A 21,486-nucleotide genomic window follows, 5' to 3' on the forward strand; every position below is an offset into this window, starting at 1 on the left:
CCCTGCTCCTGCCCCTGGGGACATCCAGGGGCCCAGTCTAGCCCTGGAGAAAAAGAGCCTGTAGAGTATCTACAGAGCGGATAATGGAGAGTTAATGTCAAGGACACCAGCTTTCTCACCCCCAGGCTCCCTTTCCTACACCTAGGCTGCCTTGTGAACAATAATCCATCCCTTAGGGGACCCACAGAACGAGGCCTTCGGGCGAGTAGCTTGGCAAGAGGAACCTCTGTGCCGGGGACCCATTCCTGTCTGTTGGTCTGTTAGCCTCATACTTTCATGTTGATGGAGAGTATGGATTTGCTGTCCTCATCAGACACCTTGAAGTATGTCTGGTCCTGATTCTGCATCTCTGTCTTAAGATGCATTATTCTCTGGGCTAACAGCTCAAGGTGGGAATATTTCAGAGGGCATGCATCCTTGTCCCCTGGGAGGACTAATTATCCCCGAATAGAGGAGTCAGTGGGGGAAGCCATGGAGTTCTGTTCTGTCCTGCCCCTCCTGACAGCTCCAATTCTTTGGCAGCCTGGCCCTTCCTGAGCTCTGCTCCATAATGGCCCTCCTGAGAATTGTCCAGGAGGCTGGGCACGTGCCGCCTAGAGCTGCTGTGTCCAGGTGCCAGGCCCAGAGGAATTGGAAGATTAAGCATGGGTCTTGGGAGGGTTCAATCTTGACCAGTCCGGAAGCTGCCTGTTATGTGTAAGGAGGCATGGAGCCCTTTCCTGGGCTCTCAAAGTCCCTCTGCCTCCTGTTCTCTGTGACTGAGCACTTCCTGAGAATTTAACCCTTCCTTTCAGGCCTTACACAAGATGTTTGAGATGCGCTGGAGGGGACAGGAAGGGGAAACTATAAGCCAACTAGCAGGCCTGGAGAGGGGGAGGGTGGTGTTGCTTCTAAGAACTGGAGTCACCTTTGCTTTCTTGCTGAGTCCTAATGCAACCTCCAAGTCCCTGATTCTCTTGGGGGCATCGAACGGGCTCAGTGGGGGTCCCTTGCGGAGTGGTGTGACTGCATCATTTCCTGGTTGAAGGGCATACCTTGAAGGGCTTGACATTTCTGGTGTTTCTACAATAAAATTTTCTGTGATCTCAAACTGCTGTTCAGTCAGAGATAAGTGATTTTTTCTTAAATTTCTGCAGGCCTCTACAATTATTCATATCTGGGAAGTATTACTTTTATTATTTTTTATTGCATGATCTTAAAAGACCTTGCAGACATGATCTTACTAGTGCTGAAAGTGGCTGCTCGTTCTGAAGTCAGTTACACATTGGTTCAGCATGCATTCATTCTGCTCTGGCCGTGTGCCAGGAGGAGGCCTTGGCCCTGGGAATGCAATGTTGACTGAACCTGTTTCTGAATCTTCAGGTACTCACAACCCAAATGATAGATTATGGCAGAGGGGAAAGTTCAGAGGGAGGAGAAATCAGAGCAATGCGTCCTTGCGGACCTTTTAGCCTGAAGGTGGTAGCAAGGCCTGTCCTGTGGACGTAGGCAGACCCTCCATTGCAGGAGCTGTGGGACCTGCAGTAGATGCCAATTCTGGGGAAGGGAAGCTTCGCCCCAAAGCTTGGCCCTCCTAGAGGGCTAGAAAGTGGAACAGGCCTGGGGAAAACAGTAGAAGTAGGTGAGGGCAGGGCCTCAGGGAAGGGCCCTTCAGACAGGGGGCTAGTCTTCCAGAGACTCAAAGATAAGAGAGACTGAATGTGTGTGAGTGAGAGAGGTCCCGCTCCCAGGAGACAGGAGCTCAGAAGATAAGAGACTGAGCCCATTCACCCAGTGGGGGTCCTGGGCAGGATCTTCTGGAATCCATGCCTCTGGGGGAAGCATAGATGCAGACATTCAAGAATGGAGCAAGTTAAGCTACCACCTTATCCTATGTGATATTTCTGAGTCTGTGTAAAGGAGTTGCATAAAAGATGTGACCTACTTTCTCCTTCCCTGAAGGAGTACAGATGACAGTTGGATATGGGATTCATTCAAATATGACTGCAGTCCATATTGATAAGACAGTGTGTTCCCACGCAGGCCCCTACCTTCTCTCTGAGAGGCTTCTCCCCATCTCACCTTGGCAGCAGACCTGTGGGGGAACGGGCTGGGAAAGGAGAGGTGGGCAGAGGGGCTGCCCGAAGGCAAGGAGAGAGGGCGTAGACAGAAGCCATGCCACACTTGAGGTAAAAAAACAAAAAATCCAAGAGCACAGGACAGGGACGGGGAGAGAGAAAACAGCAGTGGGTGTAAACTTGGTTTAGAGTGTTCAGCTGCCGATGGTGACAGTGCATGAGCCAACAGCAGTTGGTGGCCAGTGGGGACAAGCGTGGGGACCAGGAAGAGAGTAGTGTGCCAAGTCCACTTTGGCTCTTCTGTAGTCTGACCACTCTGAGGACATTACTAAAGAGGAGTCCATTCAGATGACAGTGGCTAGGATGGCAGGGGTACGTGGTCAGAAACCTGGCCACAGGGGGATGGTAGAAGGCCCTGGATGTCTTTGGGGGGAGATGTGACAGTTAACTGCAAAGATTGGAAGAGTTTCCTTGGCAAAGAGGGGTTGACCCCAGCTGATGACCCAGATGAACAGGTGGGAACTGCCGCAGATTTGGCTCAGGGTAAGAAGCAATTTTTATTGATCCTGAGATGGGAGAGGCGTGAGGAGTTGGCACATTTCAGGCAGAGGTTGGCTAACTATCTGGCAGGAGGTTGAGGGAGGGACTGAATGATATGTGGGAATATGTGTATGGCAGCCATTCATCCCTTTGCTGCCCTCAGAGTTCATGTGATGGAGCCTGAAAAAAAAGGAGTTTTACTCTCTATTTTATCTTGGGGAAAATTAAGGTCAGATGCCAAGGAATGATCAAGTCATGGAGAGACCAAGGGCCCAAGGGCTGAGGATGGTGAAATGAACCCAAGTATTCTGACACCACAGACCTAGTCCAGGGTGTGGATTAGATTCTCGCTGGGATCATGCCTGTGCATACGATGTGCTTAGGAAATCCAAGCTGGCTCTGGATAAAAACACAGGGCAAGGTGGATCAGAGGTCATCTTGCCCATCCTTCTCCTTCTGGGCAGTAATTGGGATTTTCCCAAAAAACATGACCCTGTTTTTTCTCTTCAGAAACCTTGACCTTCTCAATCATGGAGAACCGGGGGACAGATGGAGGGAATCACATGCCTGAATCCTAGAATACTGGAACAGAGATTCCACAGGGCAGGGGCATGAGAAAGGTAGGGTAAGGAGAGAGGAGTTAGCCAAGGAGGATCTTGGACTGCAAGGAAAGGCCTTGATATCATGTTCCGGGCCTGAGCCAGGGCGTCAGCACTAAAAGATGCTGGGAGGAGGCTTCCTGGTATAAACAATACTCCTGTTAGAGACAATGAGATCCTATCAGGAGCAAATGCCTCTCAGTGTAGCTCACCCCAGTGACAACAAGGAGCCATCCCATAGCCCTCTAACCATGTACAAAATGCTTCCACATGCGGTATCTCATTCAGTTCTCATGGGCCCTGGGGGAGGGCTGGGGGAACACCTGTGATCCTTCCAGGGGCCAGGAAGCATTCCATCCCTGCTTGTGGTCAGTGCTATTCCCATGGCGCTGATACTCTGAGGGAGAGTCAAGCAGGCCCATCCACCAAGCAACAGAGGGGCGGGCAGGCAGGCCCATCCACCAAGCAACAGAGGGGCGGGCAGGAGGGAGCACCGAGGAGGGCAGGAGGCCACTCCCAGGGAGTTTGCCCGCAGCTCCTCCAGCTGAGAGGCTGGGGCAGGGCAGGGCAGGGCGCTCTGGGAATCTAAATTTAATTCCACCAGCTTCTCATCTACATAGATTATCATCTAGGAACATGGTGACAGAAGGAGCAACCATTGGCTCAATGAAATTCTAACTCTGTCTGACCTTGGACAAGGTGTACGTTTCTGGGCTGGGAAAGTCCTCGATATCAGGAAGTCTGTGAAGAGTGTTTCTTCACCCTCCATTACTGGACCTTTGGCCCAGGATGTGTCTTCCAATCATGAGCCATGTGCTCTGATAGGTCCTCTTCAAGCTCGGTGTAACTCCCATCATTTGATTGGACCTGCTGCCTTGGTTTTATCAGCTTTCTGATCAGTCCAGGAAACTGTGTGTCTTCAGGTTGATCAACACTCTGTTGAAGACTGAGCTGGGAACTTGGGATGTTGTGAGGACTGGTTCTGAATGTCCCAGTGCCCGGCTGGAAGAGCTTCTGGGGGCTCCGAGGGTGTGTTCCAGCTTCCACACCTGTCCCAGCATGCTCAGCATGGGGATTTGTCCCCACCCTACAGAACAGGTATTCCACAGTGACGGTAATTCCCAGCTAGCCTAGCCCGTTGGGCTGCAGGTGCACTCAGCATTCCCTCCTGTGTGTGATGGACCCCTACCTTCCTTGTTATAGACTTATGCTCCCTTCCTCCCCCAAGGCTTTCACCCACAAGATGACCTTATCGCAAAAACTTAAGCTGCTTTTCCAGGTCTTTTTAGTTTCCAGTGAAACAGGGTCTTGTTCCAAAGTTTTTCCTGATTGTTATATCATCTTCTGGATCCTTCCAAATACAATAGTGAGAGAGAATCCTTCCCTCTTCCTCTATCTAGCATCTACTACACTTTGGTTTCCCTCTAAGGTAGATGCAGTCCCTCTTTTAGATGAGGAAACTCAGGCTCAGAGAGGGCAAGTGACCTACCCAAAGTCACACAGCTAGAAATTTGCAGTCAAGAGCGGGTCTCTGGCTGACTCCATAGCTCAGACAACATCCACCTCCCCTCTCCTACATGTTCATCTTTGGCTTCCTCCTTCCTGGCCTCTGTTCTGCGCCAAACCTGCTAGCAAGCCACTGGGGGCCTCCTTCCCTGCTATCTGTCCTAGGCTTCCCTAGTTGGGCACCTCTTCCTTCTGCATAAAAAGCCTCGGCCCCTCCTCTGCTGGCTGCTGGCTTTCCACATCTCACCCCGCCTCCCCATTGTCTGCGACTCTCCTTTATGCCCCCCAGGCTTCAGCTTTCCCCACTCCCCTGAAATTTCCTTCTCTTGTCCTTGGTGGAGTCCCGCAGGGCTGGATGGCTTGTCATTGCAGGTCTCTCTTCAACTCAGTCCCATCCTGCAAAAAGCTATCAAAACATCACCAGCCCTGCTCCTGCCCATGCCCGCAGCCTGCCTGTGGCAGCTTCATCCCAGTGATCGGTTCCGGGGTATGTGTGTGGGTCCTCGGGATTGGAAGTGCTCTGACACTCTGATATCCAGCATGGATGGGGGTACCCTTCAGGTGTAGGGGACTATGTGGGAGGCTGGAGCAATTGGTGTTCGAGGAGGGCATCCAAAGACACAGAGGACTTAGTTTTGCTTTCAAAAGGCTTCCAGAGCAATTGAGGGACTAGCAAACACACATACACACACATGTGAATATGCACTTGAATCTGGCAGCAACTGAGCTTAGAAAAAGAAACCAATGGAGCAGCCGAGTGGCTTTAATCAAGGAAAACTCCCTGGAAGAGTGGGCCTTGTCCACTGCCTGGCGGAGCAGGGGAGATGTAGGCATTTGCTCTCAAGGCCTGATGGACAAATCCAGATTCAGGCCCAAATGCTCAGGAATGGAGTTTGTGGGTGCCCCCAGAGCTTGCTTATGAGTAGAGGTTTGAAGTGGGTCACTGACAGGCTGCAAGACCCATCAGGGAGAGAAGAGTGTGAGTGGGTTCGTCAGATGGAGAGGAACAGAGGAAGAGGGAAGAGGGTTGAATGGTTTGGGTAAAGCATGGGAGTGGGAAGGTCAAGACATGAGGCTCAGCGAGTGGGTGGCAGGAAACCTGTAGGCCGTGGGGGTGGGCCCGTGACACGAGGAGGCCTTTGGGATAGAGGCAGGCGTGTTCTTGCAGTTTGACAGGCTTGGCTTGTCAGTTCCCAGCTGGGGGCATGTTTTTTAACCTCCATGGACCTAAGTTGTCTCTTCTTTAAAATGGGGCTAATCCTAGTGACCATGGTGAGGACGTTGGGTGATGTTTAGACGAGATGCAGCTCCTAGCTCATAGTCGGTGCCTGTGGATGTGGGTGCCTCTTTCCTCTTTCATGCTCTCTTTATTTTATAAATGCAGGGCCCGCAAGGAAGCCAGGAGGAAGGGTGCATGGCTCACGCTTTTCTCCCACATTTGCCTTTTACTATCACTGCACACTCACCGAGGTCCTGGGGACATGGCAGGGAAGGATGAGCTGGGATGGCTGGTGGCATCACAGCTTCCAGACCCGCTGGGTTCCCGCAAAAGTGAGCCATGGGAACAGAATGGGAGTTTGATTCAGAAACTGGACGATTCCCAGGAATGGATCTCATGACTTGGACACATGTTTTGACTTCATTGGGTCTGCCTTCTCACATGTTTGATTGGCGGGTTAGATGGTGTGGTCTTTGAGTCCCTGTAGATGGGAATCTTCTGTCGTCATCTGACACTCATGTACAGGAACCTGTTCCACTTGCCTGTCCTTGAGCCTCTTCTCATGTTTAGAAGGAAGAACAGTTGAACTGAAACCAGGAAACTCGGGTTCTAGTCCCAGATGTGTGTTTTCCGGGCTGGAGTGTCTAAGCAAGTCCCCTCATCTCCCTGCGCCTTGGTTTTCCACTTTGTAAAATGGGTCCAAACAGTCTGACTGCTTCGTTCTCGTGGTTCCCGTGGGGCTAGCGTTGGTGTATGCGCTCGGTCAGGTGAAGTGCGCAAAATGTCAGCTGATGGTGATTTTTATACCTTCTCGTTTCTTCTTTTCCCTCTGACTCTCCCTCCTCACCGTAGCCCCTACAGTAAGTTCTGCAGCTCTGTAAATTGTCTATCAATTGTCTGACTGTCCACCTCTTGGCTTTTACTGTCAGTTTCTCAGTTTGGGGATGGAAGCACGGGTCCCCGAGAGATCTGTTGTTGGCTGGCAGAGGCGAGAGAATAAACACACACATGTACACACACACACATACACACACAGGGGCACACCCCTCCAAACTGCTAGAAGGAATCAATGTACAGAGTGACAAGTCTCACAAGGGAGTGTGCTGAACTAGAAGAATTTTGATTGCCCGTCAGGAGGTGATTAGGCAACAGTCATTACCATGCCAAGACCGTCCCAGGTCCCATTATTCCTCGTTAGGAACAAGATCTGAATTACTCATTCCCCAGATAGATGGCTGGTTTAGCAGCCCACAGATGTTATTGTTAGAACCGAGTCCCAGACAACAGCATCACAAAGATGAGGGGTGAGAGGGGGACCAGTGGAGAGGTGAGGGGCACTTTCTGGAGGAGGGTGTGTGCAAAACCTGTGGGAGAAAGGAAGGGACGAGGCTCAGCGGTGAGGTAGGGCTGGGGAGGGCTGACATTCAGCTGTGCTCCTTCAGGAGCACAGGACCGGAGGGTCTTCTCCCCTGTGTCTTGTATCCCACAGTGGGGACCTCCCACACAGGCCTGTGATTTACCACTCGGAGCTGCGCAGAGCCCACTGAACTTAGCACTGGCTTCTCACCGAGTCTTCAATTCTGTGTTCATGTGCAAGTGTGGGGAGCAGGCTGGGCTTTGAAGGAGTCTCAGAACGGAAGTCTATGTGGGGCTCAGGTCATTCCAGATCTCAACCCCACTTCTGTCCATGACAATGGACAACACACTGGTTAGGATCCCGCACGCTGTCACTCAGCATCTTCAGTTCAACTCCCCGCCATGCCCCTTACCACCTTTGTAAATTGGAGCTTTGGTGCCTCAGTTTCCCTGTTTTAAAAACAGATAGCATGATAGCATCTGTCTCAGAGTTGTGAAAATGAAATAGGTGAATACATATAAAAGCTGTAGAACAGTGCCTGGTACTGCGCTGGTTTTTCATACATCTTAGCTATTTATCATACCCGTTACTATTGCCGTTACTATTGTCCGGAAACAGTTTTCACTTCTCGGATCAGGCTTTCCAGACTCGCATCATTGTCCTCCCTTCCAAATCTACAGTCGTCTTTCCATGTCATCTGGTGTCAGGCCCCAAGCCCCTGTGAAGCCTCACTTCCATCCCTTTGCTTTACAGAATGTATGGACTAGGTTCTCCCCATTACCTCCCAGCTCTCTTGGCTTTTCCCACCGGCATCTGCATGCCCTCCATTTGCACCAGTTTCCTTTTGCTGGCGTCTCCATCTCCTGCCCCAGCCTGTCTCTGAGGAAAAGGAACAACTGGCAAACTTAGAAAAGAACATGTCTTTTCCTCTGGCCCTTCCAGAGCACCTGCCCATCCATCCTATTCTCTGCCAGTGTCTCTTCCTATATTAATGCACATGTAATAAAAATAAGTTCTTTTAATTTTTCACTTATTAAAGCTCTTATTTGAGGTCAGGAGATATGACTTGGTGAGCTCTGGGCTCTAGAGAGCAATCTCAGAAATGGGCCGGAGAGTTCCTCCTCCGATTCGAGCGTGAGGAGTTGCACCTGCCAGGCCTGAGGGGACAGTGCGCTTAGCAGCTTACAAGGGCAAGGCAAGAATGGGAACATACCTATCTCTGTGACAGGAGGTTATGAAATCCTACCAAGAAGCACCAGGTGGCAGATGCAGGGTCCTATTTTCCCAAAGTCACAAGCACTTGAAGAGAGATCTTGTCTGATAAAACGATTACCACATAATCGATTTGCATGCATAGCAATTTTGAGAGCTATCCTGGGAGTTAGGTGTGTAGTGTTTCTCGTATTGTTGAGGCTCGTAAAAATCTTGTATGGCTGCAGGCAAACCAAACCCTTGACAGGCTCTGTGTCCCGCTGACTCGAGGACCAAGCCCAAATGCACTCCCTGTATATAAGGAACAGTCTCTGTGCTTGGGGTAGAGGAGTGTGAGCTCCTTTCCTTTTCCGACTTTGCTCCAACTCTCTCCAAGGCAGCATGAATCGAAACTTTAGTTCTAGGTCTGGGTTCCGGAGTGGAGGGGGCTTCAGCTCTGGCTCTGCCGGAGCGGTCAGCTTCCAACGCAAGGCCACTAGCAGCTCTGTGCGCCACAGCGGGGGAGGTGGTGGGAGATTTTCAGGGGGAAGATGTGGAGGTGGTGGTGGCGGCGGTCGTTTTGGAAGTCGAAGCCTTGTCAACCTTGGTGGCAGTAAGAGTATCTCCATAAGTGTGGCCAGAGGAGGTGGATGTGGTGGTTTTGGTGGTGGTTATGGTGGTGGTGGCTTTGGGGGTGGTGGTTTTGGTGGTGGCGGCTATGGAGGTTTTGGCAGTGGAGGTGGTTTTGGTGGAGGTGGTTTTGGTAGTGGAGGTGGTTTTGGTAGTGGAGGTGGTTTTGGTGGAGGCGGTTTTGGTGGAGGTGGTTTTGGTGGAGGCGGTTTTGGTGGAGGCGGTTTTGGGCCTTTCTGCCCCCCTGGTGGCATACAGGAAGTCACCATCAACCAGAGCCTTCTGCAACCCCTTAATGTGGAGATTGACCCTGAGATCCAAAAAGTAAAGACTCAAGAAAGGGAGCAAATCAAGTCACTCAACAACCAATTTGCCTCCTTCATTGACAAGGTGAGTTTATCTGCTCAGTGCACACGTGGAGGGCTGCTCTTGGTCCATTTGGGATTGCTTGGGTTTCAGCCTCAAGTTTCTGTTTGGATATTTTGTGGAATTGTCTTCTAGGAGATATGTTAGAAGTATTCTTGTGAATGATTCTAATGACTAAACTCTCTCTTGAACAAAGAGGTCGTGGGCTACATAAGTGTGGGTCAATGTGACATCACCTTAAAGTGTCTTTTCATTCAGCTCTTGAGCTGAATTGGGACTTACATATGGTGAATGAAGGCAATAGAAATGGGGCTAACTCAGCTCTCTAGGGTGCAAATGAGAGTTCTGGAAAGGTCTTCCTAACCATAAAAAGGGAGTTGAGGGTGAATAGAGTGCACTGTGATATTGTAGCAGAAAGGATGTAGTAAGTCGCACCAAACATCTTTTGCTTTCAGGAGGGGAGCTCTGCCCTCTGAAAATGTTACCTTGGTACAAGTTTTTTTTTTTTTTTTTTTTTTATACTTACACTGTCAACTCAAAGTTATCCACAATAGATTTCAAATTCTATTTTGGATTTCCCCAACATACCTCTGAATGTGTGAATGCTTACAGAATGCATACCAATGTTTATGGCAATCTACCTAAAAAGGTTGAAAGGCAAATCTCTTAAGTATCATGTAACCACTTCAAATGTAATTGCAGTAATTTTATATAGGGCTTTGCTGTTTGGTATTTGTCTAGTTACTCCCTTCGAAAGTTCTAGCTGCAACAGTATAAAAATTACCCTTCTCAGGAAATTAAATCTTCTGTGAATTAACAGTGAGTTAGATTTTGTTATAAAAAAAATGATGCTAACTTGATCTTCTTCCTATTTCTCTGCCATGGCCAGGAAAACAGGACTTGAAAGAACAAATTCTTTTCCAAACGAGGCATGGGTCTCACTGTGGGGTAGCTTATGGCACTCAGTGGCCAGTGGACTCCATTTCTGCATTAGTCGGTAATGGCGGCTTGTGTTCTCAGGTGCGGTTCTTGGAGCAGCAGAACCAGGTGCTGCAAACAAAATGGGAGCTGCTGCAGCAGGTAGACACCTCCACTCGGACCCACAGCTTAGAACCCTACTTTGAGTCCTACATCAACAATCTTAGAAGGAGAGTGGACCAACTGAAGAATGACCAGTCTAGTATGGATTCGGAATTGAAGAACATGCAAGACCTGGTGGAAGATTACCGGAACAAGTAAGGAAGACTGGCCAGGCAATCCTTGACTTGTGTTCTAAAATATTTCCTGAAAGTGGCAAGCTAAGGCTATGAGTCTTAAGCTAAGACTGTATGTAGTGATATCTTTTCTTAGGTTAGAGGCCAATTAATTTGGCATTTTCAGAATTCTTCCTCTTCTCAGAAGCTGGGAACAGCTTAGCAGTTTTGTTGCTCAGGAGGAAGAGGTGGCCAAGCTGTCCTAGGCTAATAACAGGAGGCAATGACAGCTGATGCCAATCTCAGTTGGGGAAGCTGAACTTTAGGTCTCACCTTCTCCAAATATCGAAATCCCTCTGATTTCCTTGTAGGTATGAGGACGAGATCAACAAGCGGACAAATGCAGAAAATGAATTTGTTACCATCAAGAAGGTGAGCAAATCTGTAGAATGGACCTCACATCTGAAATAAAGAATATAAGAGGGTCTCCAATTACTAAGCAGAAGGAAGTCATGATGTGGAGAACCTGGTGGGGGGCCTGATGAATAGCCGAATAGAGTTTGCCCCCCACATTATCATGGACCTGGGCTTATCCAGGCTATTTGCTTCTCCAGCTCTCTCAGGCCTTCATGGAGGAGGCAGGGAGGCAAGTTCTCAGCGACTCAGGCGAGCTGTCCTGTGATTGTGATTCCAAGGGGTGGGGCAGTCTAGGGATTGTGATCCGCCTGGAGTAGGAAGGTGTGGAGGAGACTCCAAATGCTTGTTCTACTTGAAGAGGGCCCTTACAGCTGGTGAGAGGGACTTGCCCTGGGAAGAACATGACTTCACGATGTCCATTATTCCTCTAGGATGTGGACGCTGCTTATATGACTAAGGTGGACCTTCAGGCCAAAGTTGACAACTTGCAGCAGGAAATTGATTTCCTCACAGTGCTCTACCAGGCAGTAAGTCCTCTGCTTTTGACCACGTTTACCCAAATGAAGAGCCTCTGAGCCTACGCCCATCACTATCCAGAAGAACAAAGATACATCTTCCATCTCCTGACTCCTCCTTCTAAGTTGTGTTTTGTTTTAACACTGTAAGAGTCACTGAACTATTATGTCTTGCAGGAGCTGTCCCAGATGCAGACTCAAATCAGCGAAACCAATGTCATCCTGTCCATGGACAACAACCGCAGCCTGGACCTGGACAGCATCATCGCTGAGGTCAAAGCTCAGTATGAGGAGATCGCCCAGAAGAGCAAGGTTGAGGCTGAGACACTGTACCAGACCAAGGTGAATGAGCCGAATGTCTAGCCAGTTTTCCTGAAATGTCTTGTCTTGCTGTCCTGTGTTTTCTCTTATATTTGTATGTGTGAGCCATGGTATGCTCTGCCACATCTAATTGACTTTATGTACCATCTTTAGTATGATGAGCTCCAGATAACTGCTGGCAAACATGGGGACAATCTGAAAAGTACAAAGATGGAGATTTCAGAGCTGAATCGGGTGGCCCAGAGACTTCGATCTGAAATTGATAGTGTCAAGAAGCAGGTACTTGTTCCCTCCTTCTACTGCTCAGGTATAGATATATGGCATTGGGGAGGGAGGCTCAGGTAACTGGAGGACACTTTCCTAGTGTTGAATCTTGCAATCCGCTCCAAGCCTTTGGTGATCATTCTGATTTCCACAATTCAGCTTTTGTGCTGGGTTCTCTTTAGGGAAGCTTGTGAAAATGACCTGGCAGAGAAATGGATGTGATGGTCATGAGTGATCTAGCTCATGATGCCAAGACATGGTGAATGAGAGGAAAGGCGGCCAGGAGGTTTCAGGGTAGGAGTTTAGAAGAATGTCAGGTGTGTAAGGGTTAGAGAAGCTTCAAGTCAGGGCCAGGAGAGGCTGCTGCCTTCCCTTTAAGGGCTTTTAAGGAAGTAACGCAGTGACGAGCTATCCAGAGGCAGTGATGTGTTATCCAGAGCCATGAGTTGACTTAAAACTGTTGTGATTCTGTTGGGCCCAGGGTAGCAGCCTCACTGAGGTGAACAGAGGAATCTGAGATAAGAAGGCAAGGGTGGGATTAGGTGATAGGACAGTGTGTAACATATGAGCTTCTCCTCTCTTAGATCTCCGCGCTGCAGCAGTCCATCAGTGATGCCGAGCAGCGTGGTGAGAATGCCCTCAAAGATGCCCAGGGCAAGCTGGCCGAGCTGGAGGAGGCCCTGCACAAGGCCAAGGAGGACATGGCCCGCCTGCTGCGTGACTACCAGGAGCTGATGAACACCAAACTGGCCTTGGACATGGAGATCGCCACCTACAGAACCCTTCTGGAAGGAGAGGAAAGCAGGTGAGGACAGAACCCTGGGCAGTTTGGCCATTTCTTATGGTGCTTCTTCCCTTGTAAGCTGACTGCTATCCAGCATGCAGCCAAGAGGCTGCAGCTTGTCCTGGGCAGGGGGAGAGGAGAGGTATAGGGCGCAGGAGGAAAGACTTGGTCTCATTTTGGGACCTCAACTTTGTTTGGAGGGCTATCACATCTCCATGAAGTGCTTTGAGAAGGAATAATCTATTCTCCATCTGGGCTGGCTCAGATGTCATCTGGCCTAAAGGTAATGGCACTCACTTCAAGACTCTTGTCTATCTTCCATGGAGATTTCTCTCTGTGTTCGCGCTGAGAAGATGGCAGAAGTTTGGGGGGCCAAGGGGACTGGATCGGGTTTCAGATCAAGTGGGTAGGAGGAGCCCCAAATGGGGAGAATCTCTGCCTCGGCAGCTGGAGAGTCATGAGGGATTTGCTTTTCTTCCTCCTACAGGATGTCTGGAGAGTGTACCCCGAGCGTGAGCGTGTGTAAGTACAAGCTGCTTTCCCGGGGGGGCACGTGCAGGTTTTGCTGGGCTGTAAAGGGAGGTGGGCTGACGATAACTGAGTGTCCCCTTGCAGCTGTGAACACCAGCCACACCACCATCAGTGGAGGTGGTGGCCGAGGAGGCGGGGGTTTCAGCTCCGGAGGCGGCGGCAGCGGCGGTGGCTACGGTTCTGGAGGCGGCAGTTACGGTTCTGGAGGCGGCAGTTACGGCTCCGGAGGCGGTGGCGGTGGCGGTGGCAGTTATGGCTCCGGAGGCGGGGGCGGTGGCAATTACGGCTCTGGAGGTGGCGGCGGGGGTGGCTACGGCTCCGGTAGCAGCAGTGGGGGCCACAGAGGCGGCTCTGGAGGGGGCAGCTGGGGTTCCGGAGGGAGCTCCGGAGGCCGGGGATCCAGCTCTGGCCGTACCAAGACCTCTAGTGGCAGTTCCAGCGTGAAGTTTGCTTCCACCAGCTATTCCAGAGCAGTCAGATAAAGAGGTGTCCTCCATCCTGTTAGCTCTCCCTCTCCATCACTGCCAAATATGCTTGGCAAGACCAAGGTCAGTTGCCCCAGCCTCACTGGAGAAAAGAGCTTTCATTAGTTACACCAGTTCACCCCAGTTCCCCAGCTCTTTCCTATCTTCTCTGCTTCCCAAAGAAGTTTTTAGATCAGTGGCACTCTCAGTCCCTCTGGCTATGACCCTGCTTTGTGCTTTACCCGAGAAACAGTTCAGCAATGACCACTACACACATTACATTTCAAAGCACCTCCTTAAGTCAGCCAGATGAGGGCTGGTTAGAACCACAGCTTCTTTGCTGTTCATGGAGCACATGCTCTGGACACTCCTTAATACCCTCTTTCTTGGAGCAAGCTCTGTGCTGCTTTGGTTTTGTATATGAAGTGTGAACAAGTTGATTGTCTTTTGTGGAGAGGTCTTAAACTCCCCCCTTCCTTGTATTGCTGCAATAAACTGCATTTTGAACTTCTCTCTGAGTCTCAATTTCCTTTGTTCATGGCACTGTCTGTCCTGAGTGGGTGCTTTGTGGGAGGGAAAGAAGACCTTGGAGCCATGTGGCGTATGGGGGAGTTGGGACACATGAAAATGATGGGCAAGATGGGGACCCTGGTCAGGCACCATTCATCTTTAAGCATTTGATAGTTAAATACAACACACTCTTTCCCAGAGTGTGCAGATGTCATGGAGAAATGGAGAGACTGGAGTATTCATCCGAGAAACTTTTATTCGTCTGAGACGTCTTTCTTGGAAAGGGCAGTGAGCAAGGAGTTTGGGAAGGAGGAGTTTGGTATTGAGAAGAAAGGAAAGTATGGTGTGGAAAAGTAATTGGTCATGTGGAACAGTCAGTGATGAGAAGGGCATGGGTACCACAGGTGCTACAGCCAGAATACAGACTTTGGCTTGGGAGTTCAAGAACCAAGAGTGGTCATGTATCCATTTCTCCTCTTTCAGGCCCCTACCCAAAACTCTGTTCAATCTAAGAAGTTCAGTTGTGCACATATAGCTCGTACTTGTGAAGTAGTTCAACGGGAAAGCATAGTGATCAGAAGCATGGGCATTTGGACTCAGATATTCTTGGGTTTGGATCTTACTACCTTATTTACTAGCTTTGTGATAATGTGCAAGTTACAGACCTCTCTGTACCTCAGTTTTATTATCTCTAAAATGGGGATAACATGCCTTCCTTGTGGGAATTATTGTAAGGATTAGCACTGGTATTTTTGATAGTGCCATTTTTGATAGTAATGCTGCTGCTGATCTGGCTATTGTAACATTGCTTGTTGGTCTCTAGACAGCTCAGTAGATGCTTGCTCTAAAGACCAATGAACATCAGCTTCCAAGGGGTTCTATGACCATGAAAAGGTCAGTCAACTTTCCTGAAGATTAATTTTCATAACTTCCAATTAAGAAAAGTCTTCCTAGCTCTAGTGTCAACCAGAACTGAAGGGAATAAAGAGAGTATAGATCAACAAGAGTATAATGTAAATACAACTTGGTGAGCTATATCTCTCCTCTCCAATCCTGTCTGGACTGATGTGAAAAAGAACAAACTTCAATTCAGAGAAACTGGGTTTAAGCTACTGTGGTATTTAAGGGGCGGGTTAAGGAAAATAATCCACAGCTCACTGGATGTGTGGATCCTTGGACAAATCAGTTGGCCTTTCTGAGCTTCACTTGCCTTGTAGATAAAATGGGGATGAGACTATTTGCTTCTGGACATCAAGAGGATAAAATACATAATGTGAAATGCTTTGTGAATTGTGAATAAGTTATACAGAAGTAGTTGCATGAAATTAAAAGGGAGTGACAAAGAAGTAGAAGACAGCTGGCTGTCGAGGGCACCAAGGAGGGAAATGCCTTGGCATGGTCACTGTGGCCCAGAGACAGCTCTGTAGTGATGTAGAATTGATTTTGGTAGTGCACCCAATTTGAATCTGCTCCTGAGGACTAATATTTGTGAACTAAACACATAAGTGATGGATGTGTGAACCATAATGCCCATGTATTAGTTCGTGACATATTCAGTGACTGAAATACCAGAGCTCCCCATCCTGTTATCAAGATACCTGACTAAACTGAGTTAGTCAGAATAGGTGGCGTGGTGATTATTGATTTAGAACAATGGGAGTTGAGTGGCCTTGAGGGAGATGGTTTACTTTCCTCCACGGGAGAGAAGACTTCTGGGGCCACTAGATACAACACCTGGGATACTACTGAGTGAATGAACCAATGAGAGTGTTCTAGTACTCTGGCACACATTTTCTAACTTCTTTCTTATGTTACAACTTTCTTTAGTTATATTTTACATTGGAGATACTCTTGTTCATCTTGTTTGGACTTGGGTTTTCTTGGTAAGCTCAGACATAAAACACAGACCCTATAATTTACAGTGAGACTTATCAAAACCTGTCAGGTCACAGGACTAAATGAAAACCATGTGTAGGTCAGTATATAATTAGTTGAAGAACTAAATCGACTAATATGAAGTGCATTAGTACTAGAGAGACAGCAAGGAAAAATCTGGGATTCCATTCAGTTCAACAAACAGTTCCTGCACACATACTATGTGTCAGGGACAAGTCCACATGTTTGGGGATACTATGATGAGCAAGACATGGCTCTTGCTGTCAAAGAGCTCAGAGGCTTGGGTGTTGGGGTGTAGGCATATGTGCTGTTACAATGCATCCGACCCAGGTGATGATAAACACACACATAAGGTGTAGAAATGATACATACGGAAGGGATGCATGCAGGGTTTTAGAGGATAAACAGGAATTTGTTGGGCAGACAAGGCAGAGAAGGACACTCCAGACAGAAGGAATAATATGGGTAAAGACATGGAAGAATGAAATTACATGAAGTGTTTGATCATCTGAAGGAGCATGAAGTTAGTGACAAGAAATAAGGGTGAACAATGTTTATAGCAGCAATGTCCACAATAGCCAAACTATGGAAAGAGCCAAGATGTCCATCAACAGATGAATGGATAAAGAAGATGTGGTGTATATATACAGTGGAATATTATGCAGCCATCAAAAAACCCTGAAGTCTTGCCATTTGCAACAACGTGGATGGGACTAGAAGGTATTATACTAAGCGAAATAAGTCAATCAGAGAAAGACAAGTATTATATGATCTTACTGATATGAGGAATTCTTAATCTCAGGAAACAAACTGAGGGTTGCTGGAGCGGTGGGGGGTGGGAGGGATGGGGTGGCTGGGTGATAGACATTGGGGAGGGTATGTGCTATGGTGAGGGTTGTGAACTGTGTAAGACTGATGAATCACAGATCTGTACCTCTGAAACAAATACGTTATATGTTGGAAAAAAAAAAGAAGATAGTAGAAAGGGAAAAATGAAGGGGGGAAATCGGAGGGGGAGAAGAACCATGAGAAACTATGGACTCTGAGAAACAAACAGGGTTTTAGAGGGAAGGGGGGGTGGGAGGATGGGTTATCCTGGTGATGGGTATTAAGGAGGGCACGTATTGAATAGACCACTGGGTGTTATATGCAAACAATGAATCATGGAACACTGCATCAAAAACTAATGATGTCAAGTATGGTGACTAATATAACATAATAAAATAAAATAAAATAAAACAGAAAAAAAAAAGAAATAAGGGTGAAGAGTTCATTAGATCCACTCAGAAAGGACCTTCCTTGTAGGCATCAAAGGAATCTGGACTCTAGTTTGTGGGTCAGAAATTCTTAGGTGTGGTTTTGGACCTATGGGCTTATTGCAACCTACTATGTACTGGGACAATGGAAGACGAAGGGATTGTTTTACTGCTGGTGGAATAAAAATTGAGCATGGACCACAGTTTGTCTTGTACATGAGTATCCCATAAGAAATCTGGTCTGCTTATGGGAGATCTGCTCATGGAAATGCCTCCCCCCCCAGGTATTTAGGGGCTAAAACAGCTATTATAGGTGAGAAGGAGCCAGTGAAGGGATTTAATAGGAGACTGGCATGGTCAGATGGGTGTTTTAAAGGAATCACTCAGGCTAGATTGGAGGGGACCATAGTGGAGTGGGAAGACTTGATAGGGAATAATCGCAAAGGTGCAGGCAAAAGATGATAAAGTCTCACACCTTAAGTGCAGGTCCTTAGAGGTGGGTGGGTGGCCAGAAATGAGGGTGCAGATCTGCATTCCACAGGTAGTTAGGATTCAAATTATCAGGACTTTGTGATGGGTTGGTATGTGGGTTGGGGACGGGTGACACAAAGGGAAGAGTTGAGGAATTCTCCACGTTTCTGACTTGGGTAATAACAGATAATGTAGCAAGAGGGCTAGTGTGGAGAAATGATGAGTTAGGTCTTTTGAGGCGCCTCTATTCTATCCATGTAATTATTGGGGCTAGAGGTGTAAACTGAACTTCATCAAAATCTGGAAGTTAAACTATGAGATAACTCAGGAAGAAGGAGTAGAGGGAGAATTGCGGAGAACATGCAGTAGGAAAGTAAAACAGACATGGGAGGAGCTTGCTCAAAAGGAGAAAATTTAAAGGCCATGAGACCAGACACAATTCTTTGGGGGCTCTCCAGCCAAGACAGTGGGGTCCCCCAGATCTAGTGATAACCTCTCAAAATCTTAGACTCCCATATTTCTTTCTTTTTTTTTCTATGATTTTATTTATTTGTCAGAGAGAGAGAGAGCACACAAGCAGGGGAGAGGCAGGCATCGGGGCTCGATCCCAGGACCCTGGGTTCATGACCTGAGCCAAAGGCAGACGCTTAAAGACTGAGCCACCCAGGAGTCCCTTAGATTCCCTTATTTCATCCTTGGGTAAGTCCAGTGCGAATTTGATACTTGGTGCTTATCCAAATAATAATATTCAGAAGGGTGGAAATCTACAAGTAAAACCGTACGATATAAATTCTCTCATCCCCTACCACTGAGTTCCCTTTCTCTGTGGCAACTGTAGTTTCTTGGGTATCCTTCCAAAGGTATGTGCATATGCACATGCAAGTAAAAATATACTTATATATTTATTCTCTTTTCTCAGAGGTCTTGCCACCCCGGCTGCCCCCCAGCCTGCCACCAGATTTGACTGTCTCCATTGGGATTTGAACTGCATGTTCTTCAGCAGGTAAGCCTTTTGGAGTCTGGCTGTGGCTTCTGCCTACATGCCACAGCCTATGAACCAATTTCAACCTTTAGCCCTTACCTTAACTTGTCTACACCCAGCTCCTCTCCCTGGGTCTAGATCCACGTGTCTCACTCCAAATGTCTCAGCTGGAGGGACAGAATCCTTCCATCAGCCCTTGGGGCTCCATTTGGGCCATTCTTCTTCCTTGAATGGTCACAGTGTCACAGACACAGTGGAAGGCCACTCTTCCAAAGTTCCAAACTGGCCGAAGTTTCTTTTCATAACTGTGTGGCTTGAACACAGCCACATCCCTAATAGAGTTCTGAGATTCATCTAACTCTGAAGAAGAATGGCCTGCCCACCTTCTCCTCTTCCTCCACACTGAGTGCCTCTTCTCCTACAATTCCAGGCCTTGGACAATCATCTAGTGCCCATGGGAAAAAAGCAGAATCCAGCAACTCTGCCTGCAACCTCTCCAGTCCTAGTTCAGCTTAGCTCAATTCTGCCATCTCCACTCCCTCCCTTGGGAGAGGGTCTTCACTAGCCTCAGGGACTGTTCACTAGCCCTTGGGAGAGAAAATTCAAAAGATGATCTTGAGCCAGAGCCTATGGCTTTGCATCGAACTTTAGGAACCATAACCTCCCAGGACAGTCTTCATTGGAATGGGGACCTTCTGTCTGTCCCTTGGAGGGACTATGAGGAAGTCTCATTCAACTACTCTGTTCTATCAAAAACATGTGTGGAAATCTTAACCGGGGCTTTATGGACATTGATAAAAGTTTACTTTGAAAAGGAATATTCTTTCTTTAGGTCAGTTATTCTAAAGGTATCAGTCTCATTGCCCTCTGTTTTATAACAAAAATTAAAACAATACCCTTTCACCATCAGGAAAAGAAAAGCATAGATGGTAAACCTTGCAATCACATATAATTAATACAAATCAATACAGTGTCTTAACTGCAATATAAAGGAGACACAAAAAGGAAAATACTGGAATCATATCATCTATATTTCATTTTGTAGCTTCTCAGACAGAACTGTATTAGAAAACATAATGAAGTATTAGATGTTTGCACTGACAGATGGAATCGCCATATGTTCAACCAGCTACAAATGCAGGCTGACACAGGTCTGCTGTTCTGGCAATCTAAATACTATGAGCAACTTTGCCACTGACCAACACAATATTCCTAAAAGGTGAGAATTCCTGTAAGCTTTCTAATGAAAAGAAAATATAGTCTTCTCTTGATTTACACAGCTGTTGCTTTCCTCAACAACTCAGTTGTTGAGAACAGAAAACTGAGTAAAACCACTTTGTGTGTGTTTATGACATGGAGTTGGGTTCTGGGCTGAGCCATTATAAATGGTGGGGCATTCAAAAGTTGTTCAGGAAGTCTAGCGTAATCTGGATCATGCTCACTAAATGTCAGTAGCAGCTCTCCCAAATCACAGTGACAAGCAAAAAAAACGACTCCACAGATTTTTCCAAAAGATTTCTAGGGCAATACTGTTGCTTTTTTTTTTTTTTTTTTGGTGCCAAAAGGTGGTTTTATTAAAGCACAGGGACAGGACCCGTGGGCAGAAAGAGCGGCTGACATTACTGTTGCTTTAGGACGCTTAGAAGCTGGGACATTCGGGGGGGGGGGGAATATGAGGTACATATTTTCAACTGTACGTGTGTGTGTGTGTGTGCACACGCGTGCTCGTGGAGTGGGAGAAGTTGTGGAAAAGCTATATCTCCATCTCAGAGATGGACCCCTGATTTGTGTGACTGTTTCCATTAGTTTCTGTTTCATTTGCAATTAAAGAAACTTACTCCCTTTAAAAAAAAAAAAAGGAGAGAAAGAGGAGAATCAAGAAAAGACTCCTAAGACCATTCTTCCTAAGGACAGAAAAGAAAGAGAAATCAGTAGAGTGTACAAGAATAGTCATGGAGGATAGTAGAAATGAGAGCGTGATGTCATGGAAACCAAGAGGGAAGGAGCACAGTCCAAGAAACAGCCAGGAAGAGAAGTCAAGTGTGAGCAGAAGGTTCCTGGAGGAACTACACATTGAGAAGAGCCTAGAAACATGATCAGGATTCAGGCAGGTGAAAGGAATGAAGTGGGCACTACTGGCCCCTTCCCTTGTGAAGAGGATGTGGCTAATAGGCTGGCTACAGTGGGAGGCCAGAGAAGTGGTCTATAAAGTTGCTGGGGTCGTAGTTTGCTGACGTCTTGTGCCAGATGAAAGGGAGGGTAAAGATGCCCATTAGACATTTGGGTGGCGCCAGCAATTTTTGGTCTTTGTTGGAAGGATGGATACCCAAGCCGCACTGGGATGCTCTGTGTCACTGTGTTGTCCCTCCCATATCTGCTGGAGGGAATGTGGCACTCCCTGCCACCCATTATCAGAA

The 21,486-nt window shown here is 47.7% G+C and overlaps 1 protein-coding gene across 2 annotated transcripts; it reads left to right on the plus strand.

Moving 5' to 3' along the window:
• The first annotated feature begins 8,871 nt into the window (after positions 1-8,871).
• Positions 8,872-13,972, plus strand: KRT1 (keratin 1). 2 transcript variants are annotated; one of them, XM_032420850.1, is made up of 11 exons: positions 8,872-9,223; positions 9,260-9,489; positions 10,486-10,700; positions 11,030-11,090; positions 11,507-11,602; positions 11,768-11,932; positions 12,065-12,190; positions 12,760-12,980; positions 13,447-13,481; positions 13,575-13,718; positions 13,755-13,972. In XM_032420850.1, the coding sequence occupies exons 1-11, from the start codon at positions 8,872-8,874 to the stop codon at positions 13,970-13,972; spliced, it is 1,863 nt and encodes a 620-aa protein (XP_032276741.1). The 2 variants fall into 2 exon arrangements, with proteins under 2 accessions (XP_032276741.1, XP_032276740.1); XM_032420849.1 differs by having other exon boundaries at positions 8,872-9,489; positions 13,575-13,972.
• The last annotated feature ends 7,514 nt before the right edge of the window (positions 13,973-21,486 follow it).

The sequence above is a fragment of the Phoca vitulina genome, unplaced genomic scaffold, assembly GCF_004348235.1.
Source record: "Phoca vitulina isolate PV1807 unplaced genomic scaffold, GSC_HSeal_1.0 scaffold23, whole genome shotgun sequence".
NCBI lineage: Eukaryota > Metazoa > Chordata > Mammalia > Carnivora > Phocidae > Phoca > Phoca vitulina.